At 46.7% G+C, this 21,071-nt stretch overlaps 1 protein-coding gene across 2 annotated transcripts in view; it reads right to left on the reverse strand.

Moving 5' to 3' along the window:
* The window catches only part of RAB40C (RAB40C, member RAS oncogene family), a 65,569-nt gene extending 44,810 nt beyond the window's left edge, over positions 1–20,759 (reverse strand). Inside the window, exons 1-2 of one of the 2 annotated variants that reach the window (XM_044980687.1) lie at positions 20,642–20,759; positions 18,132–18,504 (exon numbers count right to left, since the gene is read on the reverse strand). In XM_044980687.1, the coding sequence (XP_044836622.1) occupies positions 18,132–18,285 (154 nt within the window). In that variant the 5' untranslated portion in view covers positions 18,286–18,504; positions 20,642–20,759. The remainder of the gene's footprint in view (positions 1–18,131; positions 18,505–20,641) is intronic. The other variant, XM_044980686.1, reaches the window with a different exon arrangement.
* Between the last annotated feature and the right edge of the window lie 312 nt (positions 20,760–21,071).

Below are 21,071 nucleotides of genomic sequence, written 5' to 3' on the forward strand. Positions count from 1 at the left end.
TTAAAGTAGCTGGTAGCAGTAATTTCAATACAGGGGAACTGAGACACTCAGTGCAGAGCTGGCCTACAAAAAGCCACGGACACTGGCTGATCCACAAGCAGCAGTCCTAGCCCCAGTTTCTCTATCATGTCCAGCATTAAAGATGCTCCAATAAGTATGTATGAAGTGGGGTGGGGAAGAAGGGGTGCAAGATTATACATGCAACACAAATGAGAGCAATGAATCAGTATTTCACATGTCATCTATATGGAATGCTCATGTTCCCCACAAATCCTTTAATTTGAAACACTACAGCAGGCAGAAGCCACCTGGGACTCATTTTCCTGCATAATGACTGTATTCCACAAGGAAGTGGAAGCTATAACAGAGGGCTGCTTTGAAAAGATGGTTGTTCCCCATGGAGTCAGACAGGCATGCAGTGAACAACAGGAAGCGATGTCTGCTGTTACGGGGACCTTCTGCATTGGTAGCAGGAAAGATTCACTACCTTCTCCGCCAAAGATCCATGGAGGCTTCAAAGTTCCTTGTAATTATTACTTCCCTGGCACTGTTTTAGCAGTCATCTTCCTTTGCACCACTACAGGCAGACACACTGTGGTACCATAGCCCTCAGGGACTATAAAATAAAGTATGAAGTCAGATTCTAAAAATGGCCACTCATCTGCCCTTCCTCTGCATTTAAATTCTCACTCAGAGGAACAGTTTCAATGTGCATTACCTAGCACACAATATGGCCTATTTTATACAGGTTTATACATTTTCATCTGAGCTTTGTCTGCTCGTTTACAGATCTGTAGCCAGAAAGGTCCATGGTAAGATTCACTCTGAAGTAAAACAGATGCATTAGAGTTAACGCTCAAAATCCTGACTGACCTTCCACTCCTAACTGCTCCCTTCCTGTCTTCACAAGGTGGTGAGTGAAGGGTGGAGTTATCAGTCTTGGGGCTTGGCTACACTTACACTTTGCAGCGCTGGTAGTTTGCAGCGCTGGTCATCCAGCTGTGCAGGGCCAACGCTGGTGTGTGGCCACACTCACAGCTACCAGCGCTGGTGTGTGGCCACATTTGCAGCATTTCCAGCGCTGTTGGGAGTGATGCATTATGGGCAGCTATCCCAGCATTCAAGTGGCCGCAACAGTGCTTTTCAAAAGAGGGGGGTGGAGTGGGGTCTAGTGTGACAGGGAGCGGGGGGAAAGAGAGAGTGGATTTTTGGAGCCAACACTGTGTGTTAGCTTCCTGACTTGAAAAATCAGAACATTTTTCCGACCCCTTAGTCTTAACTCTTAATTGCAAACAGCATGCAGGCAACACGACTCCCCGCTGTTTCCCTGCCTGCCTCTCATTTGATTGTTTACAGCCAGGTACAGATGATCACAGCAAACAGGAGCTGTGTTTGTTTTTTAGATAGCAGCAGCAACGGAGGAGCTCCACAGAGCTCATTCACAACAGGGAGGAGGATCTCATTTGATTGTTCACAGATTGATCACAGCAAACAGGAGCTGATAAGCAGCTCCGGTAGAAACGGAAACGGGGAGCTCCGGAGGTTCACAACAAAACAAAGAGAGGCTGCATAACAAAACAAAGGGAGTAATTTAGTTTAAAGCATTTTGGGATATCTCCTTATTCCCTGGAGGCCAATAAAAGCGCTGGTGTGTGTCCACACTTGATGAGCAGCGCTGGATCACCAGCGCTGCAATCGCTACACCCCAACCTGGCCAGGTGTACAGCCAGCGCTGCAGCCAGGGAGTTGCAGCGCTGGATGTGCCTTGCAGGTGTGGACAGTTACTAATTGCAGCGCTGGAAAGCCTCTACCAGCGCTGCAACTTGCAAGTGTAGCCAAGCCCTTGGAGACTGAGCTTTGAATGGTTTCTTGCTTGTTTGCATAAGTTAACACAAACATTAACAATTTTTCATTCCATTTCTCTAACAAAACCGTCAAATGAGTCCATATGGCCCTCTTCACTCTTGCACACTGACAATGTAGCTTACCTGCTATCAGTTTAAAGGGTATTTTATACTATAGTATGCAATGAGTGCTAGTTATACATTCAGAACTTTCTATCAGCTATGAAAACAGTTGATGGGAATGGTATAGAAATACCCCATGTGCACACAGGATGCAGGTATTTAGGATCCCTGATAATGTAGTAACAATGCTATTATTTAGAAAATATTGCCATGACATAAATGTACAGCAAAAGAAAATGCAGTTAACCTTGAGGAGCAACTTTCCATCTATAGATGGATCAAACTGTGAGTGGCCCTAAGTCTTCCAGAAAAATCCATTACAAATAGATAAACATTGTCTTGAGCTAAAAAAGTGAAGCTTTATGTTAAAATAATAGATAAACACAGAAGACATCTGAACCTAGATTTACTAGTGGTAAGGAATTTCTCAGCTCAGAATTATAAGCCATGGAAAGATGGGGTTTCCAAGGGATGTAAAAAGTGACAGAAGCTTTATTACAGCTAGAATCATGTTCATAGTTATCCAATTTACGTACTCTTTAAATATCTTATTAGTAGATATAAAAATACTCATCTTCACTGCCAAATAATAGGGTTCTCCACAGGTCTGTCTTTTAAATGCAGTGTAGCCATGTTGGTCCCAGGATATAAGACACACAAGGTGGGTGAGGTAATACCTTAGGACCTGAAGAAGAGCTCTGTGTAGCTCGAAAAATTGCCTGCTTTGAGCAGGGGGTTGGACTAGATGACCTCCTAAGGTCCCTTCCAACCCTGAGATTCTATGATTCTCTCTAACCAAAAGAAGTTGGTCCAATAAAAGATATAACCTGTTTAAAAGACGGAAGGTGAGAGAGGTAAACAACCACAACCAGTCAACTCAGGCCTGTGCTTTCTATGGTCAATATATTTCCTTTTTAAAAGATACAGTAAAGTTCCCAGGTAGGATAATATCAGAATAATGCCCGATAGTACATGAAGTGCTAGGACTGAAGTAGCAGTCAGATCAGAAGGAGTGGAAACTATTTACTGATAATGTCACTACACTGGAAACAGTTAATGAAGCCTCTTTAATTTGATAGCAGCAAGGGAAGGTCTCAGTCTACACCAAGCACTCTGGAAGTGTGTCATAGTGACTATGACAATTATGCTCTCTTACAGTGCAGCATGCTGGTTTCTGTCTCTTGCCTGGTCTATCCTGTAGCCATTTGGTCTAAAGCCTGTGGCACTTCCTGCTCACCAGAACATCAAATGCAAGATCTATTCTTGCTGCAGGTCATGATGGGCTGCAGCTGCAAGGAGCTTTGAGTCTTAATTCTTCACTCTTAAATTCTTTACTATGTGTGGCCATTAGGAGTTATGACTATTCCTCTTGAGTCCAGGAATTTATCCCTACAAGTGGTCAAGTGGCAGCATACCCATGTTTGGGAAGGATCTGCAGAAGCCTCATATTATTTCCCTCCAACTAAAGTGTGAATGGTTTGGACTACACATTGCAGAAAGTGGGCTTGGGTCTGGGAAACTGATGTACCCAGAACAAACTGACAAGAGGCTTAGCATCAGGGGCATCAGAAGATCCTGGAAATGAGGGATAACTTACCTGCTGACTTGGAGTTACTACAGATATGAAAGACTTTAAACAAAACTTGCTCTGAACTCTCTCCCTGTCTGTATCCAACAATATTTTTTCATCTTTCACTTAAAATGTAAAACAGAGGTCAGCAACCTTTCAGAAGTGGTGTGCTGAGTCCTCATTTATTCACTCTAATTTAAGGTTTCGCGTGTCAGTAATACATTTTAATGTTTTTAGAAGGTCTCTTTCTATAAGTCTATAATATATAACTAAACTATTGTTGTATGTAAAGTAAATAAGGTTTTTAAAATGTTTAAGAAGCTTCATTTAAAATTGAAATGCAGAGCCCCCTGGACCGGTGGCCAGGACCCGGGCAGTGTGAGTGCTACTGAAAATCAGCTCGCATGCCGCCTTTGGCATGCATGCCATAGGTTGCCTACCCCAATGTAAACTTTGGCGCATGGACTGTCTTTGGTGAGTGTACAGCACCTAGCACAATGGGGTTGTAGTTGATGGCAGGGGTTCCAAGGTACTGTACAATACAAATAAGTATTGCAAATTGGATTTTGTACATGGACAGCAGCAGAAAGCATGTTCTGACACACCTGTAAAGAGTCCAGATTTGTAGACTTCATTCTTCAGCTTCTCTCTCTGCAATCCAGCGGAGAGATTAAGCAGCTACAGTTTCTATTCACAGTAGAACTTTGTTCAAGGCCTCATTTAAGGATAGCAACTGCATCTGAAAATTGCGTTCTGAGCCAGAATCAAATCTGTTCCTAAAGTTCCAGACAGTTTCAATGAACACTCAGGAAGCCAGAGAAACAGTCAAGACTCAGTCTAGAATTGGGAATGTTACGTGGATTTGGTCTTTAAAAGAAAATCAAGATTGATTTTATGCACAGAAGCAACACAGACAAAAGTTTTTTCATGATTTACAGTTCAGTTAGCCATAAAATTATACAACTGCACTTGATAACAAAGACTATGAGGGAAATCAGAGGGCATCATAACAATCTGCATTGTTAGATTACAATACAGATGCAATTATAGATCTGTTCATAGAATCATAGAATCTCAGGGTTGGAAGGGACCTCAGGAGGTCATCTAGTCCAACCCCCTGCTCAAAGCAGGACCAAACCCAACTAAATCATCCCAGCCAGGGCTTTGTCAAGCCTGACCTTAAAAACCTCTAAGGAAGGAGATTCCACTACCTCCCTAGGTAACCCATTCCAGTTCTTCACCACCCTACTAGTGAAAAAGTTTTTCCTAATGTCCAACCTAAACCTCCCCCTCTGCAACTTGAGACCATTACTCCTTGTTCTGTCATCTTCTACCACTGAGAACAGTCTAGATCCATCCCCTTTGGAACCCCCTTTCAGGTAGTTGAAAGCAGCTATCAAATTCCCCCCTCATTCTTCTCTTCTGCAGGCTAAACAATCCCAGTTCCCTCAGCCTCTCCTCATAAGTCATGTGCTCCAGCCCCCTAATCATTTTTGTTGCCCTCCGCTGGACTCTCTCCAATTTATCCACATCCTTCTTGTAGTGTGAGGCCCAAAACTGGACACAGTACTCCAAATGAGGCCTCACCAGTGCTGAGTAGAGGGGAATGATCACATCCCTCGATCTGCTGGAAATGCCCCTACTTATACAACCCAAAATGCCATTAGCCTTCTTGGCAACAAGGGCACACTGTTAACTCATATTCAGCTTTTCGTCCACCGTAACCCCTAGGTCCTTTTCTGCAGAACTGCTGCCCAGCCATTCGGTCCCTAGTCTGTAACAGTGCATGGGATTCTTCTGTCCTAAATGCAGGACTCTGCACTTGTCCTTGTTGAACCTCATCATATTTCTTTTGGCCCAATCCTCTAATTTGTCTAGGTCCCTCTGTATCCTATCCCTACCCTCCAGCGTATCAACCACTCCTCCCAGATTAGTGTCATCTGCAAACTTGCTAAGGGTGCAGTCCACACCATCCTCCAGATCGTTAATGAAGATATTGAATAAAACCGGCCCCAGCACTGACCCTTGGGGCACTCCACTTGATACCGGCTGCCAACTAGACATGGAACCACTGATCACTACCCGTTGAGCCCGACCATCTAGCCAGTTTTCTATCCACCTTACCGTCCATTCATCCAGCCCATACTTCTTTAACTTGCTGGCAAGAATCTGAGACAAATATTCAGTATGGTCAAAATAAATTTCAGGGGAACACAAATATTGTGTTTTTGGGAAAAGTTATGTTCCAAAGCCTGGAATTTTAGAGATAAAGTTTGTTTCTTTAAAAAAAATGAAACAAACAAACAAACCACCCTTAACCCTAGACAGCATGTAGTACTTTGGAAGTATGGAGCGCAGGCAGCACGCAGAATTCATAGATGTATGCTTTAAAACCTGTGTATGGCATCAATGCCTAGTTTGGGCAACACAGCTGATGAAAGTTTCCTAGAGTGCAAACATGGCAGCTTCCAGATTTTAGAATACTGTGGTGTTCTAGATGCACATGGACAGAGCTTCTAATAACTTAAAACACGTGCGAAGAATTCTCACAGGCACTACTCTTCACCAAAGCCAGCTGTTTAAAACAAATTCAGCATTTCTAAGCCATGCCATTTGAATCATCACATTCCAATGACACACCAGGAAAGCATTCGAGTAGTGAAAACAGCCCAATTTTTGGACCATATTATCTCCAAAGTCCTTGACCCAATTTGCCCCAAACGATCCAATAAAATAAATAAATAAATAAAATGAACTGCAGCGTTGAATCACACCTGGGGAATTTCAGGTAAATTGGTTAGGTCTGGAAAAGTGAAGTGTCAAAAACATCAGGTTTACAATGGCCCAATCATAATTGAGGAGAGATCAGTGTTCATAATGAATAGAGGAGGAGGTTGGGACTTGGCTGCAGTTCTCCTTATAGTACCCTCAAGTGCTGAAGTTTCACACATCAGTTTGCATTTCCAATTGCTGACATAGCTACAACATTGCATACAGCACTTCCCAAGGTATTTGACCCTCCCAACTTGCTCTACAATTAAAGGTATGCTCCTTTGTATTCTCCTTTATGAATTCTGCAGTGTTCCAGCAATATTGCTTCAGATCTGAATAGGAGAGACTTCGTTTCCAAGCAAGCTACTCTCAAGCAGAGACTACACAGTTCATTAAAACCCCCATGAGCCCTCCTTTTGATCTACAGTCAGTGCACAGCTCTGGCCTGTGAAGAGTTCAGTCCAGTTGGTCTCTTTAGGGATGCAGTAGTGTTAAGGTACAGAAATAATGGAGAGAATTAAGATGCATGGGGGCAGGCAGAGAGAAAAAAGAGCCACTCATACTTGCAATCACGGAACTACTTCCCTAATTACTTTCTTCATCTGAGAGGCTAAACATTCATTTGGCTGTAAGTCTAGATGATGCCAGTGTTTTAAGTTTTAAAGGGACATTGTATATTTTAAAATTGTACTATGAGTTTTTAACCTAATGTTAAAAGCAACACCTATGAGGATAGAGGCTAAGGCTTCACTGCCTAAAAAGGTGTGTTTTTACAGTAAGAGAATTAACATGTAAGCTATCTTACTGTAAAATCCTTGTGGAAACAAGGCTCTAATTTTTACCATAATGAAGCTATGCGAGGTCATCTGCGTATGGGAGTGGGGAAGTGTTGACCTCACCCAGCTACATCACTGTAAAAACTACCTGTGCATTGTTTCCACTGGACTTTCCAGAAAGGTAACTAATGCATATTTGTTCTCTCTGTAAAAAAAAAAAACAAAAAAAAACCCACCTCTTTTTGGCAGTGGAAACAGTCGAAGATGAAACAAACTGGAAAGAGAGGAAACAAAGTGCATTGCTGTTAAATAAGTCTTTGTATTTAGTCAGTTTCCCCAAGCTTCCCCAAGCTCCTCCAAGCAGACTGCATATCTCTGTTTGTTCTAGGCACTTGACTAAAGGGGTCCTGATCCCAATTGGAGTCTCTGGACTCTTCTGTAAATCAAAAACTTTGTAGCTTCTCCTGTGTGTCAATCTCAAACAGCAGAAGGGAGAAAAAAAACCCAACATTTTAAGACAGTAAAGTGGGATTGTAAAACCACAAGTGCTGGCAGGTGATTCAAGGGCTAGTGTAGAACCTGGAACTATTTAACTCTTAAATTAGATTCAGTTGAAGTCCCTTTAGGAATACAAAGAAGTCTGAAGGGTTTGACAGAGTAACTAAGCATGAACCCAAAATTGCATTGCTGTCTGCCATTTAAATATTGTCACTTGTTTAATGTATCTTAAGTGTGCCTCCCTCCCTAGAATGGCCTAACAGTAAATATATTGTGTCAATCTTAACAAAATCCTGTCGCAATAAATACCATGTCTTATGTTGAGATGATCACCACATCACATAGTAGGGATGACAAACACATCTCTTCATGATAGAAGCCTCCTACAGAAAGAAAAGCCTCCTACAAAACAGAACCTCGCCTCAAATGCAATCACCAGACTTCAGACTCAGATCTCCATTCTCTAAGGAAATCTCTTTTAGTGTATGGGGTTTCTGGCATGCACCAGAATATTTATAAGAAGGGAAGGGACACCAGTTTCAATGCTTTCCAAGTTAGACAGTTTCTTCCTACTCACCCAAAGCCTGGAATAGGCTAGGAGCCCAGGCGATGTAATGCTGCTGCTAAGGAAACAGATAACATACAGAAAGTTTCTGGAGAAACAAGTTTGGAGGGCAGTGGAAGGTAGAAGAGAAAGGCTTATCAGGGGAAGGAAATGCAGAAGCGAGCTTAAGGGAAGTCAGAGAGCCAGACTTATTACTACCCACAAATGTATTTCAAGTTTTCTGCATGGCTACTGCAAGTACCATTACAGATGCAACAGGAAGATGCCTTCCCTCTCCCTCTGCAAAGAGTAGAACTTGAGGAAAGTGTGTCAGGAAATGCTTGGTAACAGAAGCTCACTGGGAAGGAAGACAAAGATTTTCCATAGCAGAGTGCATGTAACTTTTGTACTGAGCTTGCAGCCTTTCCACAAAGAATTGGGCAATGCTATGTCAGGACAATGATGAAAACGCTAAAACCTAACAAGCACTGCTTGGTTAATAAAGCTGTTGTAAGAGCAAGATAGCAAAAACAAAACACAAAAGAACACCACTTTTCCTTTTAGTTATTAAATATAAACCTCTAATTTCAGATTTATCAGCTATAAATCCAAAGTGATAAGATGCAGGAATCTTAACCACATAGACAGACAGACATATAAAAGGTGTGTTATAATCTGTAATTCATTGTATTAGCATTTCCAAGCATCCACGGAGCATTTTGAAGAGCACTTCCCCCATCCCCTGTATTATAAATCTGTTCTGTAACTCTAAAGCCTAATTCCAACCAATCCCTTCCAAAGAGGCAACACCTCAGCCCAGTCCTATAAGGTGCTTAGCACCCTCAAAAACCCTCAATGAGAGTTGAAGATGTTCAGGATCTTAGATGGATGTTCAGCACCTTGCATGATCACACTCCTAATAACTTCATTGGGAACAGGATTCCTATAACCCCAGTTTAGAATTAGCTCCACCTGACTCACATCAAGCAGAAAAGAGATCTTACTAAACACAGAGTGCAGAATCTGAGGAACATTTGCTCACAAAAAGAACTAAAAAAGGAGACAAGGATAAACTAGAGGTGTTGGAAATGGTTGGATTCAATGCTCACTCTGATTAGATTAGAGCTCTGTCCCCCTACTGTAGTGGAGATAAATGTTTCCCTGAAGGGGACTGGAGTGAGTGCTAGCAGATGGAAGGGATTACTGTAACAATCGCTCTCCACTTGTACTGTATTTCAAGCGATTGCAAGAGAAGGAGATTCCTAGCTGCATGGCCAATGCAGCAGCACTGAAGAGTTCCCTGCCTATTAATTCTGCAGCCACTGAGGGAACTTGATGGCATGGCTTCATTTACAAGATTTTGTCCCTATCCATCACTCACCAGAATGCTGAAACCTCAGTATGAAACATTGTTGCCACAAACACAAATCATGCCAGAGAATGAACAGTCATTTCTATTGGCGTGTGGCGCCTATTAGTGGGCCAGCCCAAACTGACAGCTGATGTCTATATTGATGTGGAAAATACTGTTCTGTCAGGACACCATGAAACACTCCCTGACTGCATGCAGTCAGGGGGGGGAAAAAAAAAAAAAGAAAAAAGATGGGGAAGCAGCAGAGAACAGGTGTCAAGATAACTGTTCCCTCCCACCTCCCGGACATGCTGCTGCTGTGTCCTTGATGCATCACTGAAACACTTGGGTCCAGATTTGCAAAGGTACTTAGCTGGCCAAATCCCACTGAAATTAATCAGAATTAGGCACCTAAATACCTGTAAAAAATCTGGGCCTTGGACGTACAAGTCTGCCCAAGCAATGCAACAGCATCTATGCCTTGAGAACTGGTGCTGGTCAGAGGAGAGGGCAATACATCTTGATTGCCCCATTCCAAGATTTTAGTAAACACTGGGTGTAAGTCAGACAGATACTTCCTGTGCACCCCAAAAGGGGAAGGGTAGACTAACTGCATGCTGACAAGAAAAAAAGACAAAGGCCTTCTTCTGAAAGAGTTAGCAGTCCACGAAGCAATCTTAAACAATTTCACTTGTCTGCTAACATTTCTCAAGTCAAACAGTGGCAGAGCAGCGCTCCCAGTCACTGCAGGACTCTGCCCCAGGAAGACCTGATTTGGGGGGGAAGGAGGGGCAATGCATGCAATGGGAGGAGGAGGCTGCTGCCTCTCTCCCGTGGATCTCAGAAGCTTGGCTGGAATAGGAGCATGGAGGGGAGGATGAAGCTCTTCTGTCCTTACTGAGGAGGAAATAAGGAGACAATCTTTCCCTCCTTTCCACTCCTGCATGCACTGATTGCAAGAAGAATACGTCTTTTGGCTAGGGACCTATAGGATTGCTACATAGACAATCAAAATATGCAGCTAATACACTGAGTGATGACAAGGTGGAAGGATACTGTGGTGCTGCAGGTTAGATGGTGTTTGTTTAGAGGACATTTTAAAGGAGGATTTGAAGCAGAGGGTGAAAGCCCATAAGACTTAGTCAAGAGGGTAGTTCCAAGAGATGGGTCAGAGAAAGTGACAAAGGGAGCACTTTGGCATGTGATTTGGGCAGAAGACAAGAACTGCTCTGGAGAACAACCTAAATGGATTATTGCTGATTAAATGAGAGGAAACTTTAATGGAAGAGTGTATGGGGTTAAAGATAGTGTGGTGGGATCTGTAGGTATTGGGGGGAACCCCATATATCACAGTGAAGTGCCCTACCCCCTCCTGAGGATCCACCAGCACATCCATCTATTCTCTATAGCACAGGGGTTCTCAAACTGGGGGTCAAGACCCCTCAGGAGGTTGCGTGATTATTACATGGGGGGTTGCGAGCTGTAAGCCTCCACCCCAAACCCCGCTTTGTCGCCAGCATTGATACTGGTGTTAAATATACTAAAAACTGTTTTTCAATTAATTTTTTTTGGGGGGGGGGGGTCGCACTCAGAGGCTGAAGCCAAAGCCTGAGCAATTGCCTTGCTTGCTACCCCGTAAGGCCAGCCCCGGCTTTCATATGCAGAAAAACAACTGTGGCACAGCTGGGCCGTGGTGTTTTTATAGCACGTTGGGGTGGCCTCAGAAAGAAAAAGGTTGAGAACCCCTGATCTATAGCATTGCTACTTGCCTGCCTTCTTACCCAGAGAAAGCACATTAGAGTAACACTGGCCTAGATTCTTGCACCTAGTGAAGTTAAAGTTTCAGCCAGTGGCATCTGTGTCCACCCTGTGCTGAGTTTTATTATTTCTGTAAATGGCAAGTCCACTGCTATATCCTGCTTCTCTTCCTACCCCAGTCCTGGCCAGCAGTGTACCCAGTTGTCTAGAACTATGACCCCACCTTTGCCCATTTTATAACAAAGACCCTGCTGGAAAGCTCACTACATCCCTCCTCTGAATAAATGCGCGATACCATATGGGGTTCTAGAGCACTTAGAAATGGTGCTTCTCTCTGTACTGTAGCCCCAACTAAGGGTTACTATGTCTAGCAGACACCTCTTTCCTGAAACCTGTTCAAACTGATAGTCACCACTCTGATACAGTAGGAAAAGAAAGCTGCTTATCCCATTCCACTCCAAACCCACCTGTGTAGGAAAGGATAAGTCAGAGACAGAGTAGAACAGGTTCTCTATGGAGAAGCACCCTTTTCCACGGGAGTGTGCAAAATGTTTTGAAGCATGTACCCACCAGGAAAGCATGTTGCAGGCAGGTCCTCACCAGTGTTAAGACAAACCCTGTTTCCTGTGGATGTTGATCACCTGCTCACATGGCAGCAGTGTCACTTGTGCACACTGTCAAGTATTCCAGAGAGAGAAATTGACAAGTCTCATCTGGTTGTGACACAGCACATAACAGAGCAGACTTCTCAGCCAAAGGATGAGGCTGGACAAGATAATTTAAGTGCAAGCATATGAGCAGCTTGAATTTCAGGAAGAAGTTTGATTTGTGACACAGCATTGTCTAAATGACATGCATTCCTGCAAGGAACAAGCATCTTCCCAGCTGAATAGATCTGCCTTTCACACCCTGGCTCAGGGCTATACACACACTGCATCCACTTGCCCAGACGCCTGAGAACTCTGAACAGTCAAGAAATGCAATTGGGGCATTTCTGCTGTGCTTTGGTACTCCTGGCTACCGCAACATTTAGGGGTAGGACAAGGGCAACTGTGTGATTCAAGTAATGCAAACAACTTAATTAGTTTTAAGAGGGGATGGGACAAATTTATAAATGCACTGTATTGCAAAGTTGCTTGTGATGATAGGGGCAGGACTCAACCGTCATGGGACTCATTTTCAGTTTGTTTTATGTTCCTAAACCAGTGGTCCTCAAACTGTGGGGCATGCCACCTTAGGGAGGTCTGGAGGAACGTTCAGGGAGGCGTACAGCAGGGCCCAGGCCAGCCCCCATGGGGAGCAGGAAGGGAACGCTGAACAGCCCAGCTCCAGCCCTTGCCCAGCTTTGCCCGATTCCCTTTCCACTCCCAGACCAGCTCTGCCTCTAGCCCCAGCTCCTCCCCCATCTCCAGTTCAGCCCCCAGCTCTGCCTTCAGCCCAAGCTCCTCTGCTGAGCCAACTGTGAAGTAACGGAGGGGGATGTGGACAGATTCCATTACTGGTAAGAAGGATATGACAGGAAAAGTTTGGGCTTCACTGTCCTAAATACGCTGCCTCAGGGTTTCAGCCAGTCACCTGCAGGGGTCAGGAAGGGATCTTCCCCCACCAATGTCTTCTAGGTTTTTGTTTAATCTCCTTCCTCAGAAGCATCAGGGACGGTCACAGCAGGAGATGGGACATTGGACAGGGAGGGTCAGGACTCTGAGGTGGTGCACAGCATATTCTCTCTCAGGGTCTAACTGATCACCAGTGTCAGGAAGGAATCTTCCCCCAGGTCAGATTGGCAGGGACCGTGGCCTTCTTCTGCAGCATGTGGGTGCGGGTCACTTGCCAGGATCATCTGAGTATGTCTCACTTAATCGTTTCCCTGCCATTGCAGGGGCCTCAGGCATTGGTACAGTCTCCCAGACTCCTCAGTCCCTCCTGTGGCACAGAACAGTCTAGTATCCTGTGGGCTGTAATACTTTGGTCTCATTGTGGCTGTTGGGTTTCATGTGCGGGAACTGGGGTCCTGTACTGTACGGGAGGTCAGACTAGATGATCTCATGGCCCCTTCTGACCTCAACTCTATGAAGTGACAAATGTTCAGAGCACACAGCAGTCTCACAGCTTTGCATTTAGTCTCAGCTAGTCTACCTGCAGCACAGGCTGATAAGCAGGGTTCAGAGTGCAAGTGCCAAGCTAGCCTTTCTCTGCCCAAGGTAGCAGGAGCAGAAGGCATAGAGGAAGGAGCATGCTCAGCCTCAAGGGAAAGAGTAGGCTTTGTACCCCTCTGAGCAGGTCCCTCTAGCTGAAAGGAAACAGGACAGGTAGGCTCCCAGGGAGTCCTGCTTCTGCAGTAGGAGGAAGGCAGCCTATAATCATTTTTGGGGGGGTAAATTGAGGAGAACAGGAGGAAAGACCCCACACTCCCTCCATACATCCCAGCATTTCAAGTGACTAAAGTGGGACTGCCCACGGGGGGTGGGAAACCCAGGGATAGGGTGGAACAGAGTTGCGGAGTAAGACCACCCTGCGCTGGCAGCTCCTGTCCTGTGAGACTGGCTGGGCTCAGTTTCGCACTCTGGGCATCATAACTTTACCCCGGGGGGCCAGGAGAAACCTGAGTGGCACTGTGACCCCATGCGCCAGGGACCAGGTTGCAAAGCCAGAGCAGGGAGTTGAGCCCAGCCAGCCCCATAGGAACTGGAGCTGCTTCGACTGGGATAATTTGGGGGGGGGGGGGTCGTCGAAGTGGTTCAGTCCCTTGAAACCCGGGACTGTTGATACGTACGCCCTCCCCAAATAGCCTGCACTGGGCTTTCTTTGCTCAAACATTCCAAGGAGGAGATTGCTTCAGAGCCTTTGTATCCAAACAGCACATCCTGCAAGGAAAGCCTTTCGGTTTGGACCAGACCAGAAACCTGTCAGAATGCAGTCCTTGCCCGCAGAAGATGAGCTCTATGAACTCATCCTCACTTAAAGGATTTCCTTTATGAAATCAGCCCTGGTGAGGGATGCCAGTATATACACACAGTGAGCAGGCCAGGGCCCTAGGAATACAACTGCCCCACAGGAAGCAGGGGGTGCTGCAAACATCAGGGACCCCATCAGCCTTACATTCCTGGTGGCTGACGTCTTAATTATTAACTGAGGATGAACAGCATAGGGAACCCCAGTGGAAGCTTCCGCATCAGCGTGCCTCAGCCCCGATATCAAGCTGCAACCTTCCAGGCACTGCGAGGATGTTCAGTAGCCTTGGCTCCTTCAGTCGTAGGCTGCTCAAGGGTCTCAGTCAGTGCCAATTCACAGCAGTAACCTGTGATGGAGCCACCTGTCCAGAGCTAGAGTCAAACCCACCAATTCATTTCACGGAGGCCAGCCTCCAGAGTTTAACAACTATGTCACTGCATACATGAACACTGTCAATTTGAGTGTGAAATATTGAAACACAGCAATAGCTCAGTAATGCCTCTATCTGCTAGGCATTGGAAAAAAATAAAAAGTAATTCAGAATAAAACTATCACATTTGATAAGAGGTTCATATTCAGGAGTGACCTTTGAACTCTGCTTCCTGTGATTTAAAAAAGCCTGAGAAAGGTCTTTATACTGATGCTTTCAGGAAGGATGCAGTCCATTCTACATATCAAAGTCCCTTTAGCAGCTGCACATAAGCAGGAATTGCAGCTTCAGAGGCTCTTTGCCTCTCTTATGGACTGCATAGTCAATTGCAAAGAAAGCAGACCCCGCTGCTCAGTTGGACCCCATTTCAAGTCACTCCTATAGACTGCCAAGAATTCTCCTGGTGCAGGCCTTTGCTGAAGTCAGATAGGGTAAGGGCAAGCCAAAGCTCAGCTGCATAGAAGACCCTGGTCCTAGGCCACAAAAAGAAATTATCAGCTCCAGAATTTTTTTTGTTTGTTTTTAGTTCTATAAGTTTCTCTCTCAATATTTGAGTATCTTCCCCACCTTCCCCCCCACCCCCAGGTTTTCCCATTCCACCCCAGAGTCCTGCACCACAGTAGCCATCCTTGGCAAAGGATGTGGAACTCCCTGTTGCTCCTTGCTCAGGAACAGTAGTTACCAGGAAGGCCACTCCCCAACAGAGGTTAAGCACATGGGCACTGCAGAACTCACCCCAGAACCAGCAAGGGCTAGGAGAAATCAAACTTGAGAAATGAGTTGTTGCGCTAACCACAAGGCCAGCTCATCAAAGCTTATTCCTTTTTCTCAGATAATGGTAAGATCCGTTGTCTGGACAATTAAAATGAGAAACGGATGGCACAATATGAACATCTGTTTATAGGAAAAAGAGGATGTGTATAGAAATTGCTAGGTTTTACACAAGAGCCTCTGCATAATGTTTCAATTTGGTGGGTTTTGGACAGTATTAGAAATGTGTCCCAAGTTTATGATAAACAAAATCGGATGGTTTGAGGGGCTGGTAATGGAACATGCAGTGTTTCACTTACAGATCACTCGTTTGAATCTGGATCAGTATTGGCCAAACTGGATTGCTCTTCAGGGAGCATATATAGAGTATTTAGTGATCTCAGCCCAGTTCTCAGTGGACAAGCACTATCAACACAAACATACAAAATTAACCTTAGCTGCCAGTTTCAGGCAAGAAGCCCTGAACACCCATGGAAGCTTAACTTCTTTTACAGCTAGAGATGGTCACTGCCTGGTGACAGTTGAGGCATGTTGGCAGGATTTTGTGAGTGCACCCTAGCTGCTCAGGAGCCAGAGGAATTTGATTGCCAGGACTGTCAAGACTTTCCATGAGTGTTAAATTCACTCGAATTGCAAGGCTATCCAATCCCATTATGCACAGGGTATGCAATTTAGCAAGATGAGCCACTAAGTAGTGGAAATACCAAAAATGCAATAGCATTGAGTAAAACTCAAAACATGACCGTAAAATTTGCTACATAAAAATGGGTTCAAGAGCACACAGAAAGCAGCCATGGGAAATTTTAAAGCTATTAGAGGTATTTGGGGTTTTCTTTAAAATAAAGAGAGTTGTGGTATTTTCTGGGGTACACAGTTCAGAGTGCAGGGGGCACAGCCCATATTGATCAATTCCTGATATATTGGTTTCTTTTGTATATTTACTGTTATGGTTAAATGTAAAAATCAGCCCAAGTTATTGAATCACTAGTTCTTTTCCTACATTACTGACTTCCAACTGATTTGAATTGCCTTATCAAATAAAAAGGTTTTTAATTATATTTTTCAGACCTTAGAAGCACCTGTTGAAATGGTATCAACAATAATTCCTGCTGTATCCTTCATTTTTTTCTTGTCAGTCAACACTAGGTGCAAAGTACACCAGTTCTCGATGACACACCACTCTCACTTAAGGGGTGTGGAGCCCTTTTTGCAGGTACCCAGTACCTCACAAAAGTAATCCTTAATATGTGAATGCTAGCGCTCATGTCAAGTCTTGTCTACAGCCCTGTAATTTGCTGCTACGAGTCTAGATCTCACAGCTATCCTGCCCTCTCCAAGCCATCTTCTCAACAGTTTTTGCTTGTACTCGTACAGCAATTCTTATAAAGACTATGCACAAAGAGAACTCAGCACTCTCAGGAGTCAAGCTGTACTTCTCCTACAAACTCTGAATTCAATTTGTCTCACCCCAAATGTTAACAAGCACCTGATTCTCCCAGACTCCTGTCAGCAGATTAAACTGCCAGTGCCAGCTACTACAGCCCCCAGGCTGGTCTTGGCAAAGATGCAGAGTTCCAGGGTCTGGATTAGATTGCTTCTGTCAAGCCCTTGGAGTCACATTTTGCACTGAAAATGGCAAGAACTATGACAGATTGCAAGTCACCACAGGACCTGCACCCTGCCAGGAAGCATTACATTTTAACTACTGAGAGGGGATGCAGGAGAGAGAGCAGCGCCACTCCTTGGCTCTTAATTATAGTCTTGTGACACTATAGTTAATGGTCTGTCAGGGCTTGATTTTAAGGTTTTATAAACCTTGATTTTGCAGGAGGTAGAGAGATTAAGTTTAGGCTCCTGAGTACCCAAGTAGCAACTCACCAAAAGCTTTAGATATGAGCTAATCTCATAGTTCTTTTGGTACAAGTGCCTGAGTACTAACTGTGAGTATAGTTCAGTGCCCGTACTAACCCTCCGACAATGCTCCAAAATAATTTTTTTATTTTTTTTTATTTTGGAGCAATGTACAAGAAGTGCCATGCTAGTGCACATCTAACGAACATGTCAGGTAACAGAGTACTCGTTTCTGATCATTTCTCTACTATGACACAGGAGGCAGATTCTTATGATTTTAAGGAACAAAGTGACAACACCTTTGCACTAGCACAGGTGTGGGCAAACTACAGCCCGGGGGCTGCATCCGGCCCGTCAGATGTTTTAATCTGGCCCTTGAGCTCCCGATGGGGAGCAGAGTCCAGGGGCTTGCCCTGCTCTGCACATGCTGTGGCTCCGCTTGGCTCCTGGAACCAGCAGCATGTCACCCCTCTGGCTCCTACGCATAGGGCAGTCAGGGGGCTCCGCACACTGCCCCTGCCCCAAGTGCCTCCCCCACAGCTTCCATTGGCCGGGAACCATGAGCATTCATGGCCCGCCATACAATTTCCATACCCAGATGTGGCCCACAGACCAAAAAGTTTGCCCACTCCTGCATTAGCACTAAAGAAAGTCCCATTAAGCCAAACTGGTAAGTCGCCAAGCCAAATTGTAGCCAAGTACAATGCAAAACATGGGACACATCCATTGAGCATCATGTACTGTACAATTCCCTTCCTCAATAGAAGTCAATCTATTTTGTAAGAAAAACTAGAGCTGCAGCTCAATAACAATTAGAAAAAAGAGTTATCAATAGCTTCTTTATAATTATGGCTGCAGTTTTACTCCCTCCACCCTTTCCAAAATCCTTACCATTGCTATAGGCGTAAGGGGATTCCGACGCTCCATCTTGAAGGCTCTCCAGGATTTCTCCTTTCCCAACATCACTGTCTCCTACCAACAGGAACTTGAGCAGATAATCATAGCTCTTCACAGGGCTTCCCTGGGTTCCCATTCTCCCTCTCATTAGTGAGGAGGCACAATCCGCATACTAAACATGCAGCCAGACTGAAAGGAGCACTAATGCCAGCTTCCTCGCTTTTAGAGAGGCTCTTATGAGCACAGGTTTTTGTCTCCTCCTTCAAAGGGGGGCAGGAAGGCTAAGGAACAATGAGTCAACCTCAGAATGAACCTTTCATCCTTTCCACCTTATGTCCAGTCTTCTGTACCAAGATATGCTGGGAGCCTAAAAGAAAAGAAAAGAAAAGGAGGGTCCTCATTTCTTCGCTTGCTTTTAGCACCTTTTCAATATCCAGACAAAAATTTTGGTTAAATTCCCAAAGCTGCCAACAAAGAACCCACACTTTTTTTTTTTTTTTTTTGGAAAGGCAGTTAATTTAGAATGCCAGGTTCTAGCATAAGGGTTGTTTTCCTTTCAGACTGCTACAGCCCTTTGGGGGAAGGGGCAATTATTGGTACAATGCTCACACAAGAAGCTAACACTGCTCAAAGCCTCTGAGTCAGAGGTTTACTTATTCTGAAAAGGCATAAATCCTCTGATACAAACAAAACAGTCAGGCCTGTGGGGAGCAAGTGTGGCTGCTCCCTAGCATGGAAAGAGACCATTCCTGGACCAGTGGGGCTGAGCTTCGCCAGCAAAATAAAACAGCAATTTGCATAGGTAGAAATAGACAGGCAGATGGTTAACTTCTTAAGCTTTTCCCCATCTCCTCCCCATACTACCCCCTTCTCTAGCCCACACCCACCCTTAGAAAACCTGGGGTGGTTGTTTTTAAATGCTGAGGGAAATCAGATCTGTTAAGATTTAACTGCCCAGATCAATAAAGTGGCTAATTTAAATTCACACCCGTCTTCCAGCAGCTGTGCTATCCCCACCTCATTGTTCTCTTCCCTCCCCCAATTAAAGGTGCCTAATCCCCTCTTCCAAAATAGAGGGTCCCCTCTACAGACATCAATCTGAGCCAGGAGACCAGGCACTCAGGAAGCTGAAATGAAGTGGCAGAGTTTTCACACCTCCCCCTCAGGCAGAAATGGGGGGTGGGAGGAGGAGGAGGAAAGCATAGCCATACAGGGGACAGGAATGAGGACACCAAAAGACAAGCCCCAAGGGGAGTCAGCCACCACAGACATCACCTGAGAGTGCAAGGCCCAGCCAGTGCAGCAGGGCTGAGGGTGCCAGGGACAGCTCAGCTGGGGCAATGCCAGGCCCCACACAGATGGGTGGAGACCAGGAGCACCCAGCCCATGGGGTAGCAAGACACAGAGGTAAAGGGTATTTTGCATGCCAGCCCTCCAGGAGAGAAGGATGGGGAGTGCCAGACCCAGGGGATGGGGGAATAGAGGGAAGTATAACAAGAGGGATGTTCCCAGGGCTTGGGAGGGGGTCTCTACCCTGGGGCAGGTAGCCAGGACCTAGGCCAGGTAGCCAGGACCTAGGCCAGAGGGGGTCTGGGCAGGCTAGGGATAGGGGTGCCAGGCCAGGGATTGGGGTGCCAGGATGGGAGGGACCCAGGGGCCAGGCCTCAGAGCAGTGAGAGGCTAAGAGTGAGGTTGATGGGGGCATGGCCAGATGCTGTTGTGGAGCCGCTGGGTGCCAGGTTCCAGGGCTGGCTAGAAAGGGGGTGGTCAGTGAGGCAATGCCAGGCCCAAGATCAGGCTGAATTAGCCAGGCTAGGGGAGCGGGTGCCAGGGGGCAGGACCCAGATGGAGAAGAGGTCCAAGGAGGTTGCAGAGGGCCAGGACCAACGGGGAGGTGCATAAGAACGGGGAACGGTACAGGGAGGTGGGGGGAGCAGGGGAGTGCAGGAAGGCGCAGAGCAGGCCCCGGGGAACGGAGGGGGAAGCAGGCCCCGGGGGACGGGGAGGTGGGGGGAGCAGGCCCCGGGGGGTGCGGGGAGGCGCGCGGCAGACCCCGGGGGACGGGAGAGGGGTACAGGGAGGTGGGGGGAGCAGGCCCCGGGGGGTGCGGGGAGGCGCGGGGCAGACCCCGGGGGACGGGAGAGGGGTACAGGGAGGTGGGGGGAGCAGGCCCCGGGGGGTGCGGGGAGGCGCGGGGCAGACCCCGGGGGACGGGAGAGGGGTACAGGGAGGTGGGGGGAGCAGGCCCCGGGGGGTGCGGGGAGGCGCGGGGCAGACCCCGGGGGACGGGAGAGGGGTACAGGGAGGTGGGGGGAGCAGGCCCCGGGGGGTGCGGGGAGGCGCGGGGCAGACCCCGGGGAGTCCGGGCGGGAAGGCGCCGAGGGGGGGAGGGGTACAGGGAGCGGCGGGGGGCAAGCCCGTGGGGGCGGAGTCTGGGACCCAGCCGTATTGGGGGGTTCCCACCCCGAGACGACGTGAGCTTGGGGTTTCCCGCCGAGACTCACCGTCCGCCCGGGCTCACCGCGCTGACACGGGCCGGGGGAGGCGGCTGCAGACTCCGACACAAGCTCCGACAGCCCCGGCGCTCCCCCTCACCACCGCCTCGCAGCACCCGCCCACTGCCTCAAGCCCATAGGGCAACGTTCCCGCCAATCAATATCACACCCGCCCTATCCGCGCCCCTTTCCGAACTCCCCCCGCCCTCTTCCGGCATCATCCTATCAGGAGCCGGAGGGCTCCACCTCATTTGCGGAAAATTGAGCCCATCAAGGGCGTAGGGCAGGACTACAGACCCCGGCATGCAACGCGCCGCCCTGCCCCAGGTCAGGCCTGAGAGCAGCATGCTGGGATTTGTAGTCTCAGCTGTAGACATCAGGCAGGGTTAATAGCTGTATAGCAGCTTGGCTCCGCACAGCTGCCTGCAGACAGGGTGGT

The sequence above is a fragment of the Mauremys mutica genome, chromosome 11 (assembly GCF_020497125.1).
Source record: "Mauremys mutica isolate MM-2020 ecotype Southern chromosome 11, ASM2049712v1, whole genome shotgun sequence".
Classification (NCBI taxonomy): Eukaryota; Metazoa; Chordata; order Testudines; family Geoemydidae; genus Mauremys; species Mauremys mutica.